Source organism: Parus major, chromosome 9 (assembly GCF_001522545.3).
Source record: "Parus major isolate Abel chromosome 9, Parus_major1.1, whole genome shotgun sequence".
NCBI lineage: Eukaryota > Metazoa > Chordata > Aves > Passeriformes > Paridae > Parus > Parus major.
Genome location: NC_031778.1, coordinates 24,126,494 through 24,144,544, shown reverse-complemented (window position 1 = coordinate 24,144,544; position 18,051 = coordinate 24,126,494). Strand labels below are relative to the sequence as shown.

Genomic DNA, 18,051 nt, shown 5'->3' with positions numbered 1-18,051 from the left:
TGGGATTGCTGACCTGGGTGATGATGGTTCCATGGGATTGCTGAGCTGGGTGATGATGGTTCCATGGGATTGCTGAGCTGGGTGACGATGGTTCCGTGGGATTGCTGACCTGGGTGCTGTTGGCAGCCCGAGAACGCCGGGGCAGAGCTCAAGGATGGGCAGCACCACTACGAGGGCGCGGTGGTGATCCTGGACGCGGGGGCGCAGTACGGCAAGGTGATCGACCGGCGCGTGCGCGAGCTCTTCGTGCAGTCCGAGATCTTCCCGCTGGAGACGCCGGCCTTCGCCATCCGCGAGCAGGGATTCCGGTACGTCCTCCTGCCTCCTTCCTCCCCTGTGCTCACTGTGATGCCTGGAGTTTGAGCTGTTTATTTCCCAGGTTCTGCACTGCCTTGGTGTGTAACTCTGAACTGCTCACAAGGTGTCAGCAAGTTCTCCTCACAGCTCAGTCAGACACAACAATCCTTTTCCAGCCCCAGATGCAGCTTTGGGCCAAGAGGTGTAAACATCAGCAAACTGGGAGGATGGGACTTCATCACCTGAAGCTGTAATTGAACATTTAACCCCAATGTGTAAATGAACCAAAACCTATAAAGGTGTGAAACCTCGTGACTGGGTGTCCCTCCTGGGGCCATCCCACCTAGAGCCACGGCCAGGCTCCTGCACTGCCCAAGGTGGATTTTTTGAAGGCCTTTTAATAAATCCCTACTTTATTCCTTTAACTCTGTGCCAGGAGCCTCTCCAGGCATCAGCCTTGTGGCTTCTCCTGGGCAGTGGCTCCAAAGCCAGTGCTGTCCCTGATTCCACCTGAGCTCTGCTGGGGACACTTGGGCAGGGACCTGTGGTGTCCATTTGTCTCTTGATGCCTTTTTGTGCATTTATTTCTTAATGTCATTTTAATGATTTCAATTCCAAAGTATAATTCAAAAGGCTGCATTTTAAATACCTGCCAAAATGTAGATGATTTTGTTGTTTTATCTGTTGAATTTTTTGTGGGTTTCTAAATTTATTTTTTTACTTAATTTTCTTTTTTTTTTCAATTAAACTAACTTGGATACTGAAGGTATTGTGCCAGATGTTTCTGGGAAGCAGCTAAAAAACCCCTAATTGACACTGCCACTCATTGTCTGCAGCAAAGAAAGGTCTCACAATTACTTAGTACTTTGTACATTAATTTTTCATGTTTTGTTAGGCTTTTTAGGATACACATCTCTTCTGTGTGTGGAGAATAAATGCCCTGAAGTCTACAAATCACCAAAGATTTGTACTCACTTGTCAGTTTGGTACAAATCCAGAAACACGGTGCACGTGGGATTTTGGTTGTGCTCTGCAATAGATAAGACAGTGCTGCAGAAGTGCATTTTTCCATTTCATGACAATTATAGAAGCAGTAAAGAGTTTATGTGCTGATGCAGGTTTGCAGCAGGAAGAACTTCAGAACAGTTATAAGTTCTTCAGAGCACTGGGATTAGACCTGTAGTACTTGTCACTGCAAATAGCTGCTCTTTAAAGTGTGCCAGAGCCTCTTCATCCAGGTCACTTCTCAAGGCTGGGGTGGTGGTTTCAGGTCACCCAGGCTGGTCAATAATTCTGTGTGTCCACAAAATCTCTTTGTGTGCAGTGTCTGTCAGTCAACAAACCCAACAGATCCACCCCCGTGGTCACTGTGAAAATGAGTTTGTGGTTTTGCTAAATCATATTTCTGTGTTTAAAAAGCTGGCTCCTCAATGTTCAGAACCCTCTCTAGTGACGAGTGTCACCTAAGTGTGGCATGAACTTATTTCCCACAATATCCCAGCTCTGGATTTCCTCTGGGCTCTGGCAGGAGTCCTGACCTCGGGGTATTCATGCACACATTTTCCCCTGGGTGTTTTTATGTGCTTCCTGAGGTGCAAAGGAGCTTTCCAGAGCTGGGTCAGGTTGTTTGGGGAAGGGTTTAGGGTAAACCAGAGAAAGGAATATTCCTAGCAACACAGACAAGTGTGCAGGACATGACACAGTGCTGCAGGAGAGCTTGCAAAGTCTGCATCTTGTGCTGGCTCTGACTCCTGCACAGCTGAGATGTGAGTCCTTCTCTCAGCCCCTCAACTCATTTTTTCACTTTAATACTTGGGCACATTGCAAACCTCTCTGCATTGTGTCAAATTTCAACTGGCATGGAAAAAACCCAGATGTTTAAGACTCCACTTTTTGGAACAGTGTATAATTATTTTGACTTCTCCTAAGAATGTTCAATCTACAGGTGTGGCTGTATTCCTTCAGTTCCTTCCTAGAACCCAGAGGAACAGCTGGAGTCAGGGGAGTTTTGGGTTGGATATCAGGGAAGGGTTCTTCCCCAGAGGGTGCTGGGCTCTGGATAACCTCTCCAGGGAATGGGCACGGCCCCAGGGCTGCCAGAGCTCCAGGAGCGTGCTCTGTGGTTCTGATTAATATTAAATAGTGTTCTGTACATCTGGCACTGGAGCAAATGCTTCTGTGCATGGAGTTATTTGGAACTGTAGCACCAGCAGCTGTGGAGAGAGAGAGTGCAGGCTCTTTATGTGAGTTGGAGTTGAGGAAATGCACCGTGCCTCCAGCCTGACCAGCAGTGCCTGTGCAAGAGCAGCAGGGAGGAGCTCTCAGGATGGTTCAGTGTAAAACTACACCCACGACAGCTGTGCTGCTTCCAGAGCTGGCCTGGAGATGCCAGCAGGCAGGGAAACAAATGTGCCTCTTGCAGCTCCATCCCTCCAGCTCCTCCCTCCTGGCCTGGAGGGGCTGCAGTGACCTTGGTGCCTGGGCTTGGTCCTGCAGCCTTGTTTCTGCTGGTGGCACAGACAGGAGTGGGCAGCACAGTGCCTGTCCCTGCTGCTCAGAACCAGAAAAACTCTCTTTTGTCAGTACTTGCATGGAACTAATGCTGGGAGAATTATTGGATACATTTAATCCTGCTTATGCAACTTCTGTCTCGTTTGGTTTTGCATTTCTGGCTCGAGAGAAGTTTGATGTTCTCTGTGAAACAAACAGTTCTGAGTCCAAGGTCTGGTACAGCCCTGCTCAATCCCAGGCTGAGGCCAAAAGTGTTGCCCAACTGATGCTTCTGCAGTTCATGGTCTTGTAAAGCATGGTTTGCAAGAGTTCTCTCTTCTCCTTTGAGATGGTTTAATTTTCTTTTATTAACTCCAAACCCTACGTGATCACATGTATTGTACTTGTAATTCTCAACTTGTTGCTAATGCCATCTCTGCATAACCAGAATGGATTAAGGGGCATTTTTTCAGCAGATTCAGGAGTTAGGGAGTGGATTTTTTGACTGCAGTTCTCCTCCAGATGTCACAGACTTCATAAATTGTGTGTATGTGTATATATATATATAAATAAATATATATATTGGTGCTGATACTCTACATTTATCCCAGACACCCTGCTTCTCTTGTAGCTGATGGTTGGCTATGAGGAATTTAAAATACAGACACTTGTTATTAAATAAATTGACTTAATTTAAACTGGGGAAATCCCTCCCTGAAAACCTGCTGGGTTTGGCAGCAAAGATCAAGCTACATGTTAGAAAGTATCAGGTCTGAGAGTGGTATGAGACAGCACCAGTGCTTAAAGTAAATAGATTTGGAAGTAACCAGTGTGTTTGTGTTAATGATTTCTTCATGTTCTGTCTGCAGAGCCATCATCATCTCTGGAGGACCAAACTCTGTGTATGCAGAAGATGCTCCGTGGTTCGACCCAGCCATATTCACAATAGGAAAACCCGTGCTTGGGATCTGCTATGGGATGCAGGTGCTGTTGGGAGCTAGCACAGAGTCCCTGGGCTTGGGAAACATCTCCAGGAGCCAGTCCAGCCATTCCATCTGCTTGTCCACAGCCACCTTCCAGGCCCTGTTTCTGCCTGAGCTGCTTTCCAAACACGGGCAGTGCCACAGGAGCTGATGGACTGAGCTTGCTGTGTGCTCCTCTCTCAGCTCTGCCTTCTCCTGCAGTGGCCTTAAAATGAAGGAGGGCAGGTTTGGGTTGGAGATTAGGGAGATGTTCTTCCCTGGCAGGGTGGGCAGTGCCTGGCACAGGTGCCCAGAGCAGCTGGGGCTGTCCCTGGATCCCTGGAGTGCCCAAGGCCAGGCTGGACATTGGGACTTGGATCTACCTGGGACAGTGGGAGGTGTCCCTGCTCCTGGGAGGGGTGGAATGGGAAGAGCTTTAAGGTCCTTCCAACCCAAACCAGTCTGGGATCTGTTGCATAAATGGTTTTTCTTTGCTGCAGTGCTGTGAATGTAGCTCCACACTCCCTGTTTTTGTCAGAGTAAATACAACCTGTCAGTCACTCATTAATTCTGCCCAGCTGGTACTGAAAAGGGCACCTCTCCTGGAAACAAGTGGAGCAGTGTCTCAGGCTTGAGCTGTTTCTAGTGTAGTTCTTAGGAGTGCTTAACACTCCCTCACAAAAAGAGAAATAATAACCTTTCCTTCCCTTTGGACTCGCTGGTGATCCTGCAGGGATCTGGTAGATCCCAGCTGAGCAGAACAAACTTCCAGGGAGACAAGGACTGCTTGGCTTCTCATCATCTTGTTTTTTCCAGACTTAGTCACAAAACCAAACTAAGGGAATAAATTCAGGTTTTTGCTGTGGCCTTGGATACTCAGTTTGCAGAGCAGCCATTTCTGAGGGAAGGAGCTGTGGAACAGACTTTATTTTGCAAATCTGTGCCTGGGGGGGTTCTGCTCCCTGAGTGTGGCAGTGGCTGGCAGAGGGCAGCAAGGGTTAATTCTGCAGGGAATTCTTACAGCTCTGACAAACAGCAGGAATGAGTGAGGGGTGCAGGCTGTGAGGTGCTGTCTCTGTTTTGCCCTGCAGATGATGAACAAGGTGTTTGGAGGGACGGTGCACAAGAAGAGCGTTCGGGAGGATGGAGTGTTCAGCATTACCCTGGACAACACCTGCTCACTCTTCAGGTGCACACACATTCCCACTTAGCAAAGCAGTATCAGGCTGGGAAAGGCTGTCACATGAGGGGAAGATTATTTTTTTAAAAAAGAGTGAAATCAGCTGACAATTTATAATAAATCTTTTACAAGTGTGGTCACAAATGAGCAGGTTGCTCATTGAAATAAATACTTAGGGCTGGCTTTCAAATTGGCTTTAAAAAAGCAGGTGTATTTGCTGGGAATGTTGTATAAACCCCTTATTTCAGAGTCTTCATTGAGACACTGAGTGCACCATGAGCTGAGAATATTTGAGTTAAGCTCTTGTCTCCTGCAGTGCACTGCTCTTGTATTTGTTGGTGCCTGTCCAATTTTGGAAAGGGCACAGAAAATCTAAACCCATTCCTCTTCTACCTTCCTTTAAAACTGGTTTATGATGTTTTATAAACCAGGATTAGATTGCTTGATAATTTTATTGATGGCTTTCAAGTTCCTTGTAAAAAGCCTGACCATTTCCTCATCTCTGTGTTCCAGTTTTATTATCTTTCTTCTGTAGGGCTCCTGCAGAACTGTCCAAATTGTCCTGAAAACACATAGTTTTGAACAAGAAAAGTTCATTTTGTTGAAATAGAAAGACTGCCAGTGTCCTGAAGGGCTCCAGATGGCTCCCTGTGTCCAAGAGAGGACTTCAGTACTGGGGTGTCTGTGAGGAGAAACCCACAAACCCTTCAGAATTAAGATCAGCTCCCTCTTGCAGGAGGGCTGTGTTGGACAGAGGCATCTCAGAGCTGCAGCTGGCCCTTCCTGGGAGGGAAACCCTGCAGACATTTCAAATGTCCTGGTCTGTCAAGATGTGCTTTTGCTGGAATCCCTCAGGGCATCTCTTGGAAAGGCAGGGAATTAAAAGGTTAAAGGTCTTTGTCCTTTCTTGAATTGATTCTAGTTTTTTAATCTTCATTTAGGGGCCTTCAGAAGGAAGAGCTTGTGCTCCTCACTCATGGAGATAGTGTGGATAAAGTTGCTGATGGATTCAAAGTGGTGGCACAGTCTGGGAACATCATAGCAGGTATTTATTTTATCCTGAATTTGTCTTCTGATAATGTTGGGTAAAGTAGAGTTATGGCAGACAGGAGCTAGAACCAAATGGGAACAGAGTAATAGCTCTTGTTATTTAATTGCCAAATAAATGAATTGTTTTTAACAATTTCTAGTGTGTATTTGTATGTCGAGCTGTTAGGGTAATAAAGAAACAGACTTGAAAAGGAATGTTCCTGATGTAAATGTGGTTGAAGTTACCATTATTTATATAGTTTATATTATTTTAAAGCATGCATGTGTTGCTTGTCTTAGAAATAAAATACCCTGTGCCCTTAAGGCAGGGGACAGGGAGACGCTCTGGGGTTTGGGTACTGTAACAGTACAAGTCAAGCACTGTTTAATTATTAAAGCTTTATTAACTTGTTATTGTATTTAATATTGCATGAATGTTCAACTGAGCAAGAATAATGTAGGTACTGAACAGCAGGGCTTTAACATCACACAGAGGTTGGCACAGGAAATGGTGGGACCTTAGGATGTGGGGTGTGAAAGCCACTGGAGTTACCAAATCCCAAAGAGCCACCTTGAGTCTCTTGCTTAACCTGGGTCTGCATTCACATCCAGCTTATTTATTTTTGTTCTGTTGTGTGTACCAGGCATAGCAAATGAGTCCAAAAAGCTCTATGGAGCACAGTTCCACCCTGAGGTGAGCCTGACAGTGAACGGGAAAATGATCCTGAAGAATTTCCTGTACGACATCGCGGGCTGCAGCGGCACCTTCACCGTGGAGAACAGAGAGCTCCAGTGCATCCAGGACATCAAAGACAAAGTGGGCTCCTCGAAGGTGCTGGTGAGTTGAGCCAGAGCTGGGCTAGCAGGAGCACTGGCAGTTGCTGGGGTTGATTTGGGGCGTGGGGAATCGTGCCAGGGTCCAGGGAAGCGGCACGGCCGGGGCAGCGCGCTGCTGGCTGGCTGCAGGTCAGCATCCCTCTCTCCCCCTGCAGCTGCTGGATGTTAACACCTTCCCCAGGCACAGCTCACCCCGTGTGGGGCTTTTCCCCCTCCTGGCAGGTGCTGCTCAGCGGGGGTGTGGACTCCACGGTGTGCACGGCGCTGCTGAACCGCGCCCTGAACCGCGAGCAGGTCATCGCTGTGCACATCGACAACGGCTTCATGCGCAAGAGGGAGAGCCAGGCCGTGGAGGAGGCCCTCAAAAAGCTGGGCATCCAAGTCAAAGGTACCACGTTTCTGCTCATATTCCTTGCAGCACTGCAGAGTTGTGCTGCTCTTCCCAAAATCTGCCCTAGGGTTGGGTTTCATTGAGCTGCTGTTCCCAGCCGCTGAGACCGAGGCCGGGTCAGCGATGTGGAACCACCTGGGCCTGTTCACAACATTTAAACCTGAAATGTTAGGCCTTGGAGCATACAGTGAGCTGCCCCATGTCTTTAGATGTTGGTGTTCTGCAGGTGGGGCACAGCAGAGCAGTGGATTTGTGCCCTGGTCACTTCTCTGCTGAGGGATCCTGTTCATCTGCTGCAGAACTCACTGAATTTCCATTTTCTCCAGTATCTTAATTGACACTTTGGGCTTCATTTCTTATCCTAAGTCTCTTTCTTTGTCAACTGTGAGCTCATTTGGGTGATTGAATGCTACCACAACCAGAATTATTTTCAAGGCATTTTTGCTTGCTTTGAAAGAGGTGCATTTTAATGGTTTTGGAGTGACTTTTTGACAAGAAGGTGTTGATTTGTCAAAGGTTGGACTCAGTGATCTGGGAGGTCTTTTCCAACCTTTATGATTCTGTGAAGGAGTTAACTGAGAGAGCAGAGGGTGCCCAGATGAGAAGGCTCAGAGGTTTTTTGTACCTCGAGTCTGAGGAGGTCAGAGAAGACCAAGTTAGTGGCAGCAGCAGGAGCTGCTGTGTGGCCTGGGGGGTGAATTAGAGGGCAGTGCCCAGTGGAGCTCTGTGCCCTGCCCAGGGCTGCTCCTGTGCTCTGCTGTGGTCCTGGCTGAGCAGTGCTTCCCTCTGCCACAGCACAGGCTGGGCTGCAGCATCCCCAGCTTCAGACAAAACACCTTCTTCTGAATATATTTATTTATTTTTAAAGTGGAAAATCCACATCTTATTCTTGCACTCTGTGGAGCAATAAACCTGGGCTCTGGCAGGCAGCCAGAGGAGCAAATTGAGGGAATCCCTGTGCTGCAAGTGCTCCTTCTGTAGGTCATGGAGTTGAGTGCTGGTGGAAGATGCCAGAGCCTCCCAGCTGATCTGGGTTGGGAGCCTCTCTAAATTAAGAGGCATAATACAGCACCAGTAAATAGTGCATCATTTAATTTTGGTTGCAGAAAGGCCTTGGGGAAACACTGTCCTGTAAGCTATTTAAAGCAAGTAAATTATAATCTAAGAGGGAAGCAAGAACTTCCACATTAGGCATGTGGCTGCCTAATCTCACAATATGGAAAAAGTAATAGGTTAATAAGAGAAATAAAAGGCTCTTGTTTAAATTAATTTCTGAGGTGTTGAGCAGCCCTATTCAATGCAGTTAATAGTCAAAGGAAATGAGTTTTGGTTTGTTTGGTTTTTTAAAGCAATAAAGTGAAACTTTTATTTTGTAACCAGCATGACAATCTTTATTGATTTTGAAATAAAAATAAAAATCCCTGTGATTTCCTGCAGTGGTGAATGCAGCCCATTCATTCTATAATGGCACAACAACTCTGCCCATCTCAGATGAGGACAGAACCCCACGTAAAAGAATTAGCAAGACCTTAAATATGACCACGAGTCCTGAAGAAAAGAGGAAAATTATCGGTGACACCTTTGTTAAGGTAATGTTTATTTGTTGTTTGGTTGAAGTTTTTAAATCTTGTGGTTCCTTTTATCATTGACTGTTTAATCAGTGGCATTGGTGCTTGTGTGAGCTGTGGGTGGCCCCAGAAGCCTTTGGTGACAGGGAGAATATTTAACAGGTGCTGATGCTCCAGGACTCTGGAGATACTTTTTCCATTTTCTGTTGAAAAAAGATGGGGTTACAGGAGTGTTTCAGCAGTGGGACAGTGGCATCACAGTGGTTTTTAGGCTGGAGTTTGCTGGTTGTTTGTGCTTTTACAGCTCCCTGCCACGGGTCAGACAGTTCATCCTCAGCTCTTCCTTTCTGTGCCCTCCTGCAGATTGCCAACGAGGTCATCGGGGAGATGAACCTGAAACCCGAGGAGGTTTTTCTTGCCCAGGGCACCCTCAGGCCTGACCTCATCGAGAGTGCCTCTCTGGTGGCCAGTGGCAAGGCTGAGGTGATCAAAACCCACCACAACGACACCGAGCTGATCCGCAAGCTGCGCGAGGAGGTGAAGGCTGCTGGCTGCCCCTGCCACAAACTGCATCCAGAATCCAAAACTCTCTTTTGCTGCTGTGACTGTCACTGATGGGGCCCTGCTGTGACAAGGCCCCTGGGAGTCTGTTGTAACTTGTAATTTATTGCATTTCTTTCGTTACCAAGGGTCTGTTTACCTGAAGTCCAGAAAAGCTTTTTAAGCACCTTTCTGTGCACAGCTCTTTTTTAATTAGCATGTGAAGCAAAGGTGGGGAGTGCCTGGTTTGGTTTTCTGGCACTGGAATGGTGAGATCTCTGAGTGTAAAATGTTCTAAGAGCCAGGACAGGGCAGAGAGCTCACCCAGCAATGTGGTAACGTGCTCAGGTACCAGCTCCCACCCACAGCAGAGAGCTGATCATCCCCATTTCCACCACTGATCCCTGCACAAAGGCTTTGGGGTTGGTCTGAACTTCCAGCAGAGACAAGAGAGCTCTGAACTCATGCAGGCACAGGCAGCTTGGCCTTCCTGCTCTGCCAGAGCCACGGATTCTTCTGGCACAAACTCTTCTTCCTGCTCTCACCCAGCTCATCCTGCAGCTGTTCTACAAAGCCCACATTCACATGGAATTTCTTTCCAGTCTTCATGGAATCGTTCACACACCTCACTGGTGCTGTGAGGTCAGGCCACTTTGGGTGCCAGAACCTAAACATTTGAGGCTTTTTGTTTGGATATGTGAACCAGAGTGTAAATTACCTTCTTTTTCTCTTTTAGGGTAAAGTAATAGAACCACTGAAAGATTTTCACAAAGATGAAGTGCGAGTGCTGGGAAGGGAGCTTGGTCTTCCTGAAGAGCTGGTTTCCAGGCATCCCTTCCCAGGTATGGAGCTGGTGGGTCACAGCACTGTTCTTCAGCAGATCCAGAATAACTGCAGCATAAAACTGATCTTTAAACACAAAAAATCCATTTGGATTTTCACTTAAGCACAATCTTTCAGGAAAAGGTGACCTGAGAGCAGCTTGATAAATATACATAATGTTTTATAATTGAGCCTGTGTTTGGCTTTGGGGGGAGAAGGCAAAGGAGGAGCTCTCAGTGAGCTCTGCCTGAGCTGCCCCGTGGCTCTGACCTGGAATAATGGCCTGGCTCTGCCTTGCCAGGGGGCATTTGCTGTCTTGAAAGTGAATGCTCAACATTTCTAACACGAGTTCTCCACTAGAAAACAGCAGAATTGATGGCTGTGGGTTGGTTTCTTCATGTCTTAGATTCAGTGGCAGCATGCACAGTACTCAGTGACTGATTCCCTGTGCCTCACTTGAAGGTGAAAACAGCTCCCTGTTATTTGGTGTAATATTCTTTTCAACCTTGCCTTGCAGGTCCTGGCCTAGCAATCAGAGTGATCTGTGCTGAGGAGCCTTATGTGTGCAAAGACTTCCCAGAGACAAACAACATCCTGAAAATCGTGGCAGATTTTTCTGCAAGTGTGAAGAAGGTAAGGAAATTGTAAATTTTCATTCTCAGTGATGGTTCTGTAGTGACCCAGGGTGAGGTTTAGTCTGCTGGAAGGTTAAAAGGACTGGTTTGTGCTGCTTAAGGAATGCTGCCCAATTGAAGCTGTCCAGTGGAATTTTTTAGTGCTGTGACTGGTGCAAGTGTTGAACCATTTCTGGAAAATGGAGCTTTATTTACCTTTCAAATAAAACAGATTCTGTTGTTGTTAAACTTTGTGCAGATGTGAGATCACTTAGTGTCAGGAAAAGATCTTCCCTCCCTGGAAGAGGTGTAACATTCTAGGTTTGCACAGCCCAGAAATCTCTGGGTGTGTAAATGCAGGAGCCAGGAGCTGGCCAGGTGCCCTGATCCAAAGCTGGCCTTTGTGGTGGCTGGCAGGCATTACAGGGGTCTGCTCTGAGGTGTGGGTTCAAAACAACTTCCAGAACCCTTTTGGTAAATCCTGAAGGGCAGGGATTTCTCTCTGCCTTTGCTTTAAAAGATCCAGAATTGTGGTGCCATAAAACTGAGAAGTGCAGCTTTGTGAAGGAGAAAATGAGCACAGGAAAAGAACTTCCCCTATGGCCTTGGAGGGCTCCAGCTTAAAATGCAGTGTAATCACAGCAAAGTGCTGTTGCTAATGTTTAATTGTCAGATGAGAGGTATCTTTTAAATAGTTCCAAGGGGTAAACGTAGACTAAGCAAACAGCTACTTAAATAACAATTTTATTTGCACTGTGCAAGTTCTGTTTGAGGGCCTGGGAGCTTTATTTAATTCCAATTTATTGTTCTGCATCCTTGCCCAGCCTCACACGTTGCTGCAGAGGGTGAAGGCGTGCACGAGTGAGGAGGACCAGGAGAAGCTGATGCAGATCACAAGCCTACATTCACTGAATGCCTTCTTGCTCCCAATCAAGACTGTGGGAGTGCAGGTACAGGCTCCCTGCAGGGCTGTGTGTGAGGGGCAGGGACATCTCTGCTGCTCCAGGGGGTGGGCACGGAGCTTGGCTCAGGAGGGGAGCTGGGGGTGCCCTGGGTGGGTGCTGGGGTCCCTGAGCTCAGTGCCAGGGGACACTGGCCAGCCCAGGGGTGCTGGTCACTCTGCAGCCCCCTGAGCTCTGCTCTCACCCTGCTGGCCCCACCCAGGCTGCACGGGGTGAAAATCCCATTTTGGCCGTGGTTGTTGCCCTCTGCAGCCCTTTAGTGATCTGTGCTGCTCCCTGTCCGTGGGAAGGGGAGCTGGATGTGTGCAGCAGCTGAGCTTCCCCTCCCTCCTGTGGGCACAGACACAGAGCTGGGCAGAGCTGGCTCTGAGGGAACTGTGAGCAGTAACTCAGGAGCTTTCCTTGCTGAGCACTCCTGGCTGTGAAGCACCTTTCTCTGCACTCTCAGTGTTGAATTCCTCCTGGTATTTTATTTCCAGCTGCCTAATGCTGTGTGTGGCTCTTTGCAGTCAGCTTTGGTTACTGTTTCAGGCTGCAGAGTCATCAAATTTCTCTGCTTTGTCACCAAAATGCCAACACTGGCCACTGTAGATGGGTCTTCCCAGTCTGAATATTTCCTGCTCTGTATTTTCTCACCTCTCCAGTCTCTCCCTGGTGTCACCAGCTCGGTGTCTGCTGGATGCTGGCCCAGACTGTGGTTCTGTCACCTGCAGGATGGCCAGGGAGGAGCTGTGGGTGGCTGTGGCAGCACAGCTCCCATTCAGTGGGGCTGTTTGTGTTTTGCTGTTCCCCAGGGTGACTGTCGCTCCTACAGCTACGTCTGTGGCATCTCCAGTAAAGATGCTCCACACTGGGAGTCCCTGATGTTCCTTGCCAGGCTCATACCACGCATGTGCCACAACATCAACAGGTGAGTTCTGAATTACCTGTAGTTTTAATTATCTAATTCCCATGTGGAAGTTCAGCAGCTGTCAACGTTTCCCTGTTTAATCTGGGGTGTAGTATTTCTATACACTGGACAGGTGTATCATGCAGAGGTCACAAATACACAATAAATCCAAATATGGATTGATTTCCAGCTTGAAAAGAAATTGCTGGCCTATATCCGTGGATTAGGCAGCATCCACTATAATTTATGCAAATCTCTTCTGCAAGGCTCCAGCCTGGTGCTGAGCTGTGATGTGCTGCAGTTTGGTTTGCCTTTGTGTCAGGAAGGGATTTGTGTGGGGCTGTCAGTTCTGATGGCACAGGGAGAGCTCCAAAGCTGGGCAGTTTGATCTTAATTGAGCTCTCTGAGGATACATTTTCTACCTCCTCGAGTCCATAACTTTTCCAGCAGCTGAAGGTGCTTAGACATGAAATCAGCTCTGGAGAATTATACCCTCCTTGCATGGCTGTGGGATTTCTGCCAAAACTGCTTATAGCAAAACTTAATTTTCTCACATAAGTGACACTGACAGAGCTTTTACTCTGAAAGGTGAGACCTGGAATTGCAAGATACCTGTTTAAATTAAGTGCAGAGGGGACAAAAGGAGGCATAAATCAGGATTGCCTGTGCAGTTCCAGAGTGTGTCACAAAATGAAAATAAAAGCCAGTTTCTGGTGTGAGAGCACTGCTGATTTCTTCAAGCTCTGCTGGGTTTGGGGCTGCCCTCCTGCACATCCCTCAGCTCTGGGAGCTCTGCTGTTCCAGGGACCTTAGGGGGGTGCTGCCATAGTTGGTCTCCTGCCCAGCTGTGCTGCCAGGCTTTGTAGTCCAAACAAAAACCTGCAGAATAAACTGGCAGATGTGTGTGGTTTGGGTTTCAGACTCCTGGTTCATGTCAGACTCACACAGCTGCTGTGAGCACCTCGTGGTAAATCCGTGCACGAGGCCTCTCCAACTCTGCTTCTTGTTCTGCAGCCTCTGAAAGGAAGGAGTGAGAGCAGAAACATAAAGCTGATGTGGCTGCTTTGAATTCAGAAGATGTTTTGTTGCAGATGTACTTCTGCAGGTTTATAAATTGCAATTAGTGCCCTGTGCTGAAAACCCTTTGTTAATGATAAGGTGCAGCATTTAATGGGGGGTTGGTGGTGTCCTGTCAAAGACTGTAAGCAGAATAAAACGTGGTGCAGTTTTCCAGCTCAGTTCTCTCCCTGTGGCCCTGAGCAGGGGGTTTGAGGCACTCTGGTTTGTTTTGTGTGTGTGTTGCAGAGTGGTGTACGTGTTTGGCCCCCCTGTCAAGGAGCCCCCCACGGATGTCACCCCCACCTTCCTGACCACGGGAGTCCTCAGCACTTTACGTCAGGCGGACTTTGAGGCTCACACCATTCTCAGGGAGTCTGGTAGGTGCCCCACCTCATCCCAGGGGTCACACTCGTGTTTGCACATCCCTGCAAGCCCAATGGGTGTCATCAGAGCGGTGCTGTCAAAATCTGCAAGCAAACAGCTCCAAAAAAGGGCTCAGCTACTGGAGTGCCAGTGAAAAGTTGTGGAAGCTGATAGCTAAAGGCCAGGAATTAATTTGAGGGGATTTTGGGGACTGACTTGCTTCCAACACATCATGAAGCTCAAAGCTGTGGTGCTGCACTGCAGACTTGGGCAAAAAGTCCTGTCAGGCCCCTCAGTCACCCAAATCCCTTCTCTTTGCTGATCTCAGTGTTTATCTGAGGTGAAGAAACTTGACAGAGTTTTTAAACACTGTTGGTTTTGGGGAAAGCCCAGGTGCCAAGTTTCTCCTGGGGGTGATGCTCACAGCCTGTGGTGGTTTCAGATTTCCTAACTCCAAGTCAAAGCTGCAGCCCCAGCCCTGCAGAGCCAGGGATGTGGAGTCCCCTGGGTGGGCCACATGGGCAGAGTCTGGGCTAAATAGTTCTGGGGTTCAGCCCCTTTGGTTTTTTACTGAATTACCTTTGGAGAGGAGATCTGTGTGGGAAGCACTGCATCAGCCCTGCCTGCATTTCATATAATTCAAATTACAGCAGATCCCTCTCTCTGAGGATCCATATTCAGTTTGCAGAGCTGTGTGAACAGAATTTGTACAGAATTAACCTCAAAAGGCTGAGATAACACTGTCAGCTGTGTTGGTAAAGCTGTAGCTGTGTCTCGCTAACTTTTGGTGACACTTGGCTTTGTGTGAATGAATTGCTCCTAAAAATAAGCCTGGAGTTGTGGTTTAGTGAAAAACCCTCCCTGTGCAGCAGCTCAGGCCAGGGCTGGCAGAGGGGAGAGCCTGAGCTCCACACACCTGGGTTTTGGAGCTTGAGCTCGTTGCAGCAGGGAAATTGGGGAGCTGTGCATTGCCTTTCAGAGGGAGATGTGGAAAAATCAGTGAAATGTGATTGTCTGGAGTTACCTGCCCACCACCAGCCAGGGGTACTGGAGAGCTTTCTCCTGGGTGTTTCAAAGGCTGTTCAAAGAACATTTCAGAGATTTATGTGGGAGCATCTCTTTATTTGGCTCGATTTGGGACTGATAAAACCCCATGGTTTTACGTTGTGTGGGGAGAGAAGTGGCTCTCCAGTCGACTCACAGTGAATTACAGGGATAACACAGATTAGCTGGGATTTTCCTGCGTGCCTGCAAACTCTGAGGATGATCTCAAGTGGCAATTTACAGAATCTCAGAATGGTTTGGGTCGGAAGGGACATTAGGGATCATCTATTCCACGCCCTGGGGATGCCTTCCCCTTATCCCAGGCTGCTCCAAGCCCCATCCAGCCTGGCCTTGGACCCTTCCAGGGGTGGGGCAGCCACAGCTGCTCTGGGAACCTGTGCCAGGGCCTGTCCAGTGCCCTCCCTGTAGAGCTGCAGCAGTGCTGGGAGCAGAGGGAGCAGATCCCATGGGATGCAGGAACGGCTCCAGAGCTGGAAGCACAGGTGGGACCCTCAGCCTTGTGTGTGAGCCCAGCTGACTCCCTGTGTGCCCCTGTGTGCTGCAGGCTACGCTGGGAAGATCAGCCAGATGCCAATAATCCTGACCCCGCTGCATTTTGACCGGGACCCCCTGCAGAAGCAGCCCTCGTGCCAGAGGTCCGTGGTCATCAGGCCCTTCATCACCAGCGACTTCATGACGGGCATCGCGGCCACGCCGGGCAGCGAGGTGCCCGAGGAGGTGAGGGGCTGCAGCCAGCCTGTTCCACCCAGCCTCTGCTCACTCCAGCTTCCCTCTCACCCTCCTGGCCTTCCTTTTCATTTTCTTGCTATTTTTTTTTTCCTCTGTTATAAATAATCATTAGAAAGAATGTTTGTGGCGTTTTGGGGGGAGAAAAAAAAAACCTGACGAAAGGAGGGGCTGGCAGATGGGTGTGACAAACTTGGAGGCTTTCCAGCAGAGCTGAGCCAAAACAGCACCAATTAAAGAGCAAAGAATACCCCAGCCCTTCCTGGGATTTGGAATTAATTTTTGCATCGGTAATTGGAAATTTCTTGGCGTTAGGAATTGCCTTTGTCTGGCACTTGTGCCTTTGCTGGAACTTGCAGTTTAACATCTCAGTGCCCTGATTGCTCTTTAGGTCACTGAAAGGACTCAGGAGTCAGGGTCAAGCTTTTTAATTTATTTTATTTTTAATGGGAAACTTTATCCATGTCCAGTCAAGTACTCTGTCCCTCTGGGAATGCACTGTAGGAATAGGACTGACCTTTTATTTTAAACACACTTCAGAAGCATATGAGCATTGTTTAGTAACTGTGTATAATTATATATTGAAGTCCTCTACTTTAAGGCAGCCTGTGCATGAGAAAAACAATTCAGGTTGCCATGTGAACTATCCCACTGTATAAAAAGAGGATTCATTTGACCTCAGTGTTTGTGTTTAAAAACAACCAAACACCACAAAACCCACCCCCAAACAAAAACCCTGCGTTCTGCAGAATGAAAATGGTCATTTTATGGCTCAGTAGTAAATAGTAGAGGTTATAGAGACTAATCATATTTATGGGGGAAATAACAATGTTTTTCTATACAGAGAAATGCACTGTTAATTTGTGCTTTCACTACAAACAGCTTGTCCTGTAAGTGGTGTTGGGAACTTGGGGGTTTTTAAGGAAGCTGAACTGCTTCTCCCCTGGAATATTCCTGCTAACATGGATTAATTGTGAGCTCTGGAAGATGATGGAAACCAGAGTTTTGTTCCAGCTGGTTTTACTTTGTGCCTGGCAGCAGCAGGCTCCTCTCTGGTGTCCAGCACAACTGGTGTGAGCAGTTTGCCCTCAAGCTTTTCCAGGGTGATTTTCATCAGGTCTTCTTTCACACACCTTTTTTTCTGGTGTTGTGCTTCCCCTCCACCACAGGTTGTGTTGAAAATGGTGGCAGAGATCAAGAAGATCCCTGGCATCTCTCGGGTGATGTACGACTTGACATCAAAGCCACCAGGAACTACGGAGTGGGAGTAATTAACTTTTCCCTATCCAAGTACTGTGTGCAGTCTAAACCATATCAGAAACCATTCCCAGTGTTGACATGCAGTACTGTGAAAGAGTGACTGGAGCTGCTACATCGCATCAGATTGCTGTCCTGGAGCAGAATCCTGCAGCTGAGAGCTGTGCTGGGGATGAGAGCGGCGTGGGGCTGAGGATTGTACGGGTAAATGACGGTGGCAGCGCTGCCGGGCCAGGCCCCTCTGCTTTGCCTTTGTCCTTCCAGTCCCCCCGTGTTCCCCGTGTTCTGTTACTGTCATTTCGGTGTCTCTTTGTTTTTGTACACTGTGTAAAAAGAGACAGTTTATTTACTTCTTACCAAAAGCATTGTTACGGCCCAAACATGTAAGAGGAGTTAATTCTTTGTGACCAACCGCTTTGGGACGGATTTATTATAAATAAATATTTTGCCAAATGGAGTAGTGGGTACTGTGGAGTGGCTGTGTATGTTCTGTCCCCTTGTCCTGGGGCTGCCTGGCAGTGGGGCTGAGCAGTGCTGGGCTGCCCTGTCCGTGTGTCTGTCCCTGCTGGGTGCAGCTCCAGCCCCGGGGGGCTCCGGGATGGCAGAAAGGCAAAGCTGGCAGCGAGGCTGCTCCTGGCTCTGAGCCTCCTGCGTGTCCCCAGCGCTGCCCCTGGCCTTGGAGACAGTTTGTTTTCCACACCTTCGCTCTGACAGGGGTTTTTTGGGGTGTGTTGTGCTTAGCTGGGTCTGTGAGATCATTCTGGGTGTTAGTGTGGGGTCCTGGGGCGGGGTGAGCTCCCCATCCTCACAGACCCTCCTGTCACCCCTGTTCTGCTGTTGGTAGTGAAGCAATAAATAATCTGAGTGCTTACTGGGCAGGAGCTTTCTGATGGTCTGAGGCAAAGCCATTTCCATCCACCTGAGAATCCTGTCCCATGACAGGAACAGCTGGATTCTGACCTGAGCAGGTTGCTGGTACCCAGCTGGGGCACCTGGAATG

At 48.2% G+C, this 18,051-nt stretch overlaps 1 protein-coding gene across 1 annotated transcript in view; it reads left to right on the top strand.

The window, feature by feature from the left end:
- The window catches only part of GMPS (guanine monophosphate synthase), a 22,284-nt gene extending 4,776 nt beyond the window's left edge, over nt 1-17,508 (top strand). Inside the window, exons 2-16 of the mRNA XM_015638124.2 lie at nt 127-308; nt 3,657-3,771; nt 4,841-4,938; nt 5,871-5,974; nt 6,603-6,796; nt 7,018-7,183; nt 8,624-8,775; nt 9,118-9,291; nt 10,031-10,136; nt 10,634-10,749; nt 11,555-11,680; nt 12,487-12,602; nt 13,887-14,017; nt 15,613-15,785; nt 16,964-17,508. Of these exons, the coding sequence (XP_015493610.1) occupies nt 127-308; nt 3,657-3,771; nt 4,841-4,938; nt 5,871-5,974; nt 6,603-6,796; nt 7,018-7,183; nt 8,624-8,775; nt 9,118-9,291; nt 10,031-10,136; nt 10,634-10,749; nt 11,555-11,680; nt 12,487-12,602; nt 13,887-14,017; nt 15,613-15,785; nt 16,964-17,065 (2,055 nt within the window). The 3' untranslated portion in view covers nt 17,066-17,508. The remainder of the gene's footprint in view (nt 1-126; nt 309-3,656; nt 3,772-4,840; nt 4,939-5,870; nt 5,975-6,602; nt 6,797-7,017; nt 7,184-8,623; nt 8,776-9,117; nt 9,292-10,030; nt 10,137-10,633; nt 10,750-11,554; nt 11,681-12,486; nt 12,603-13,886; nt 14,018-15,612; nt 15,786-16,963) is intronic.
- The last annotated feature ends 543 nt before the right edge of the window (nt 17,509-18,051 follow it).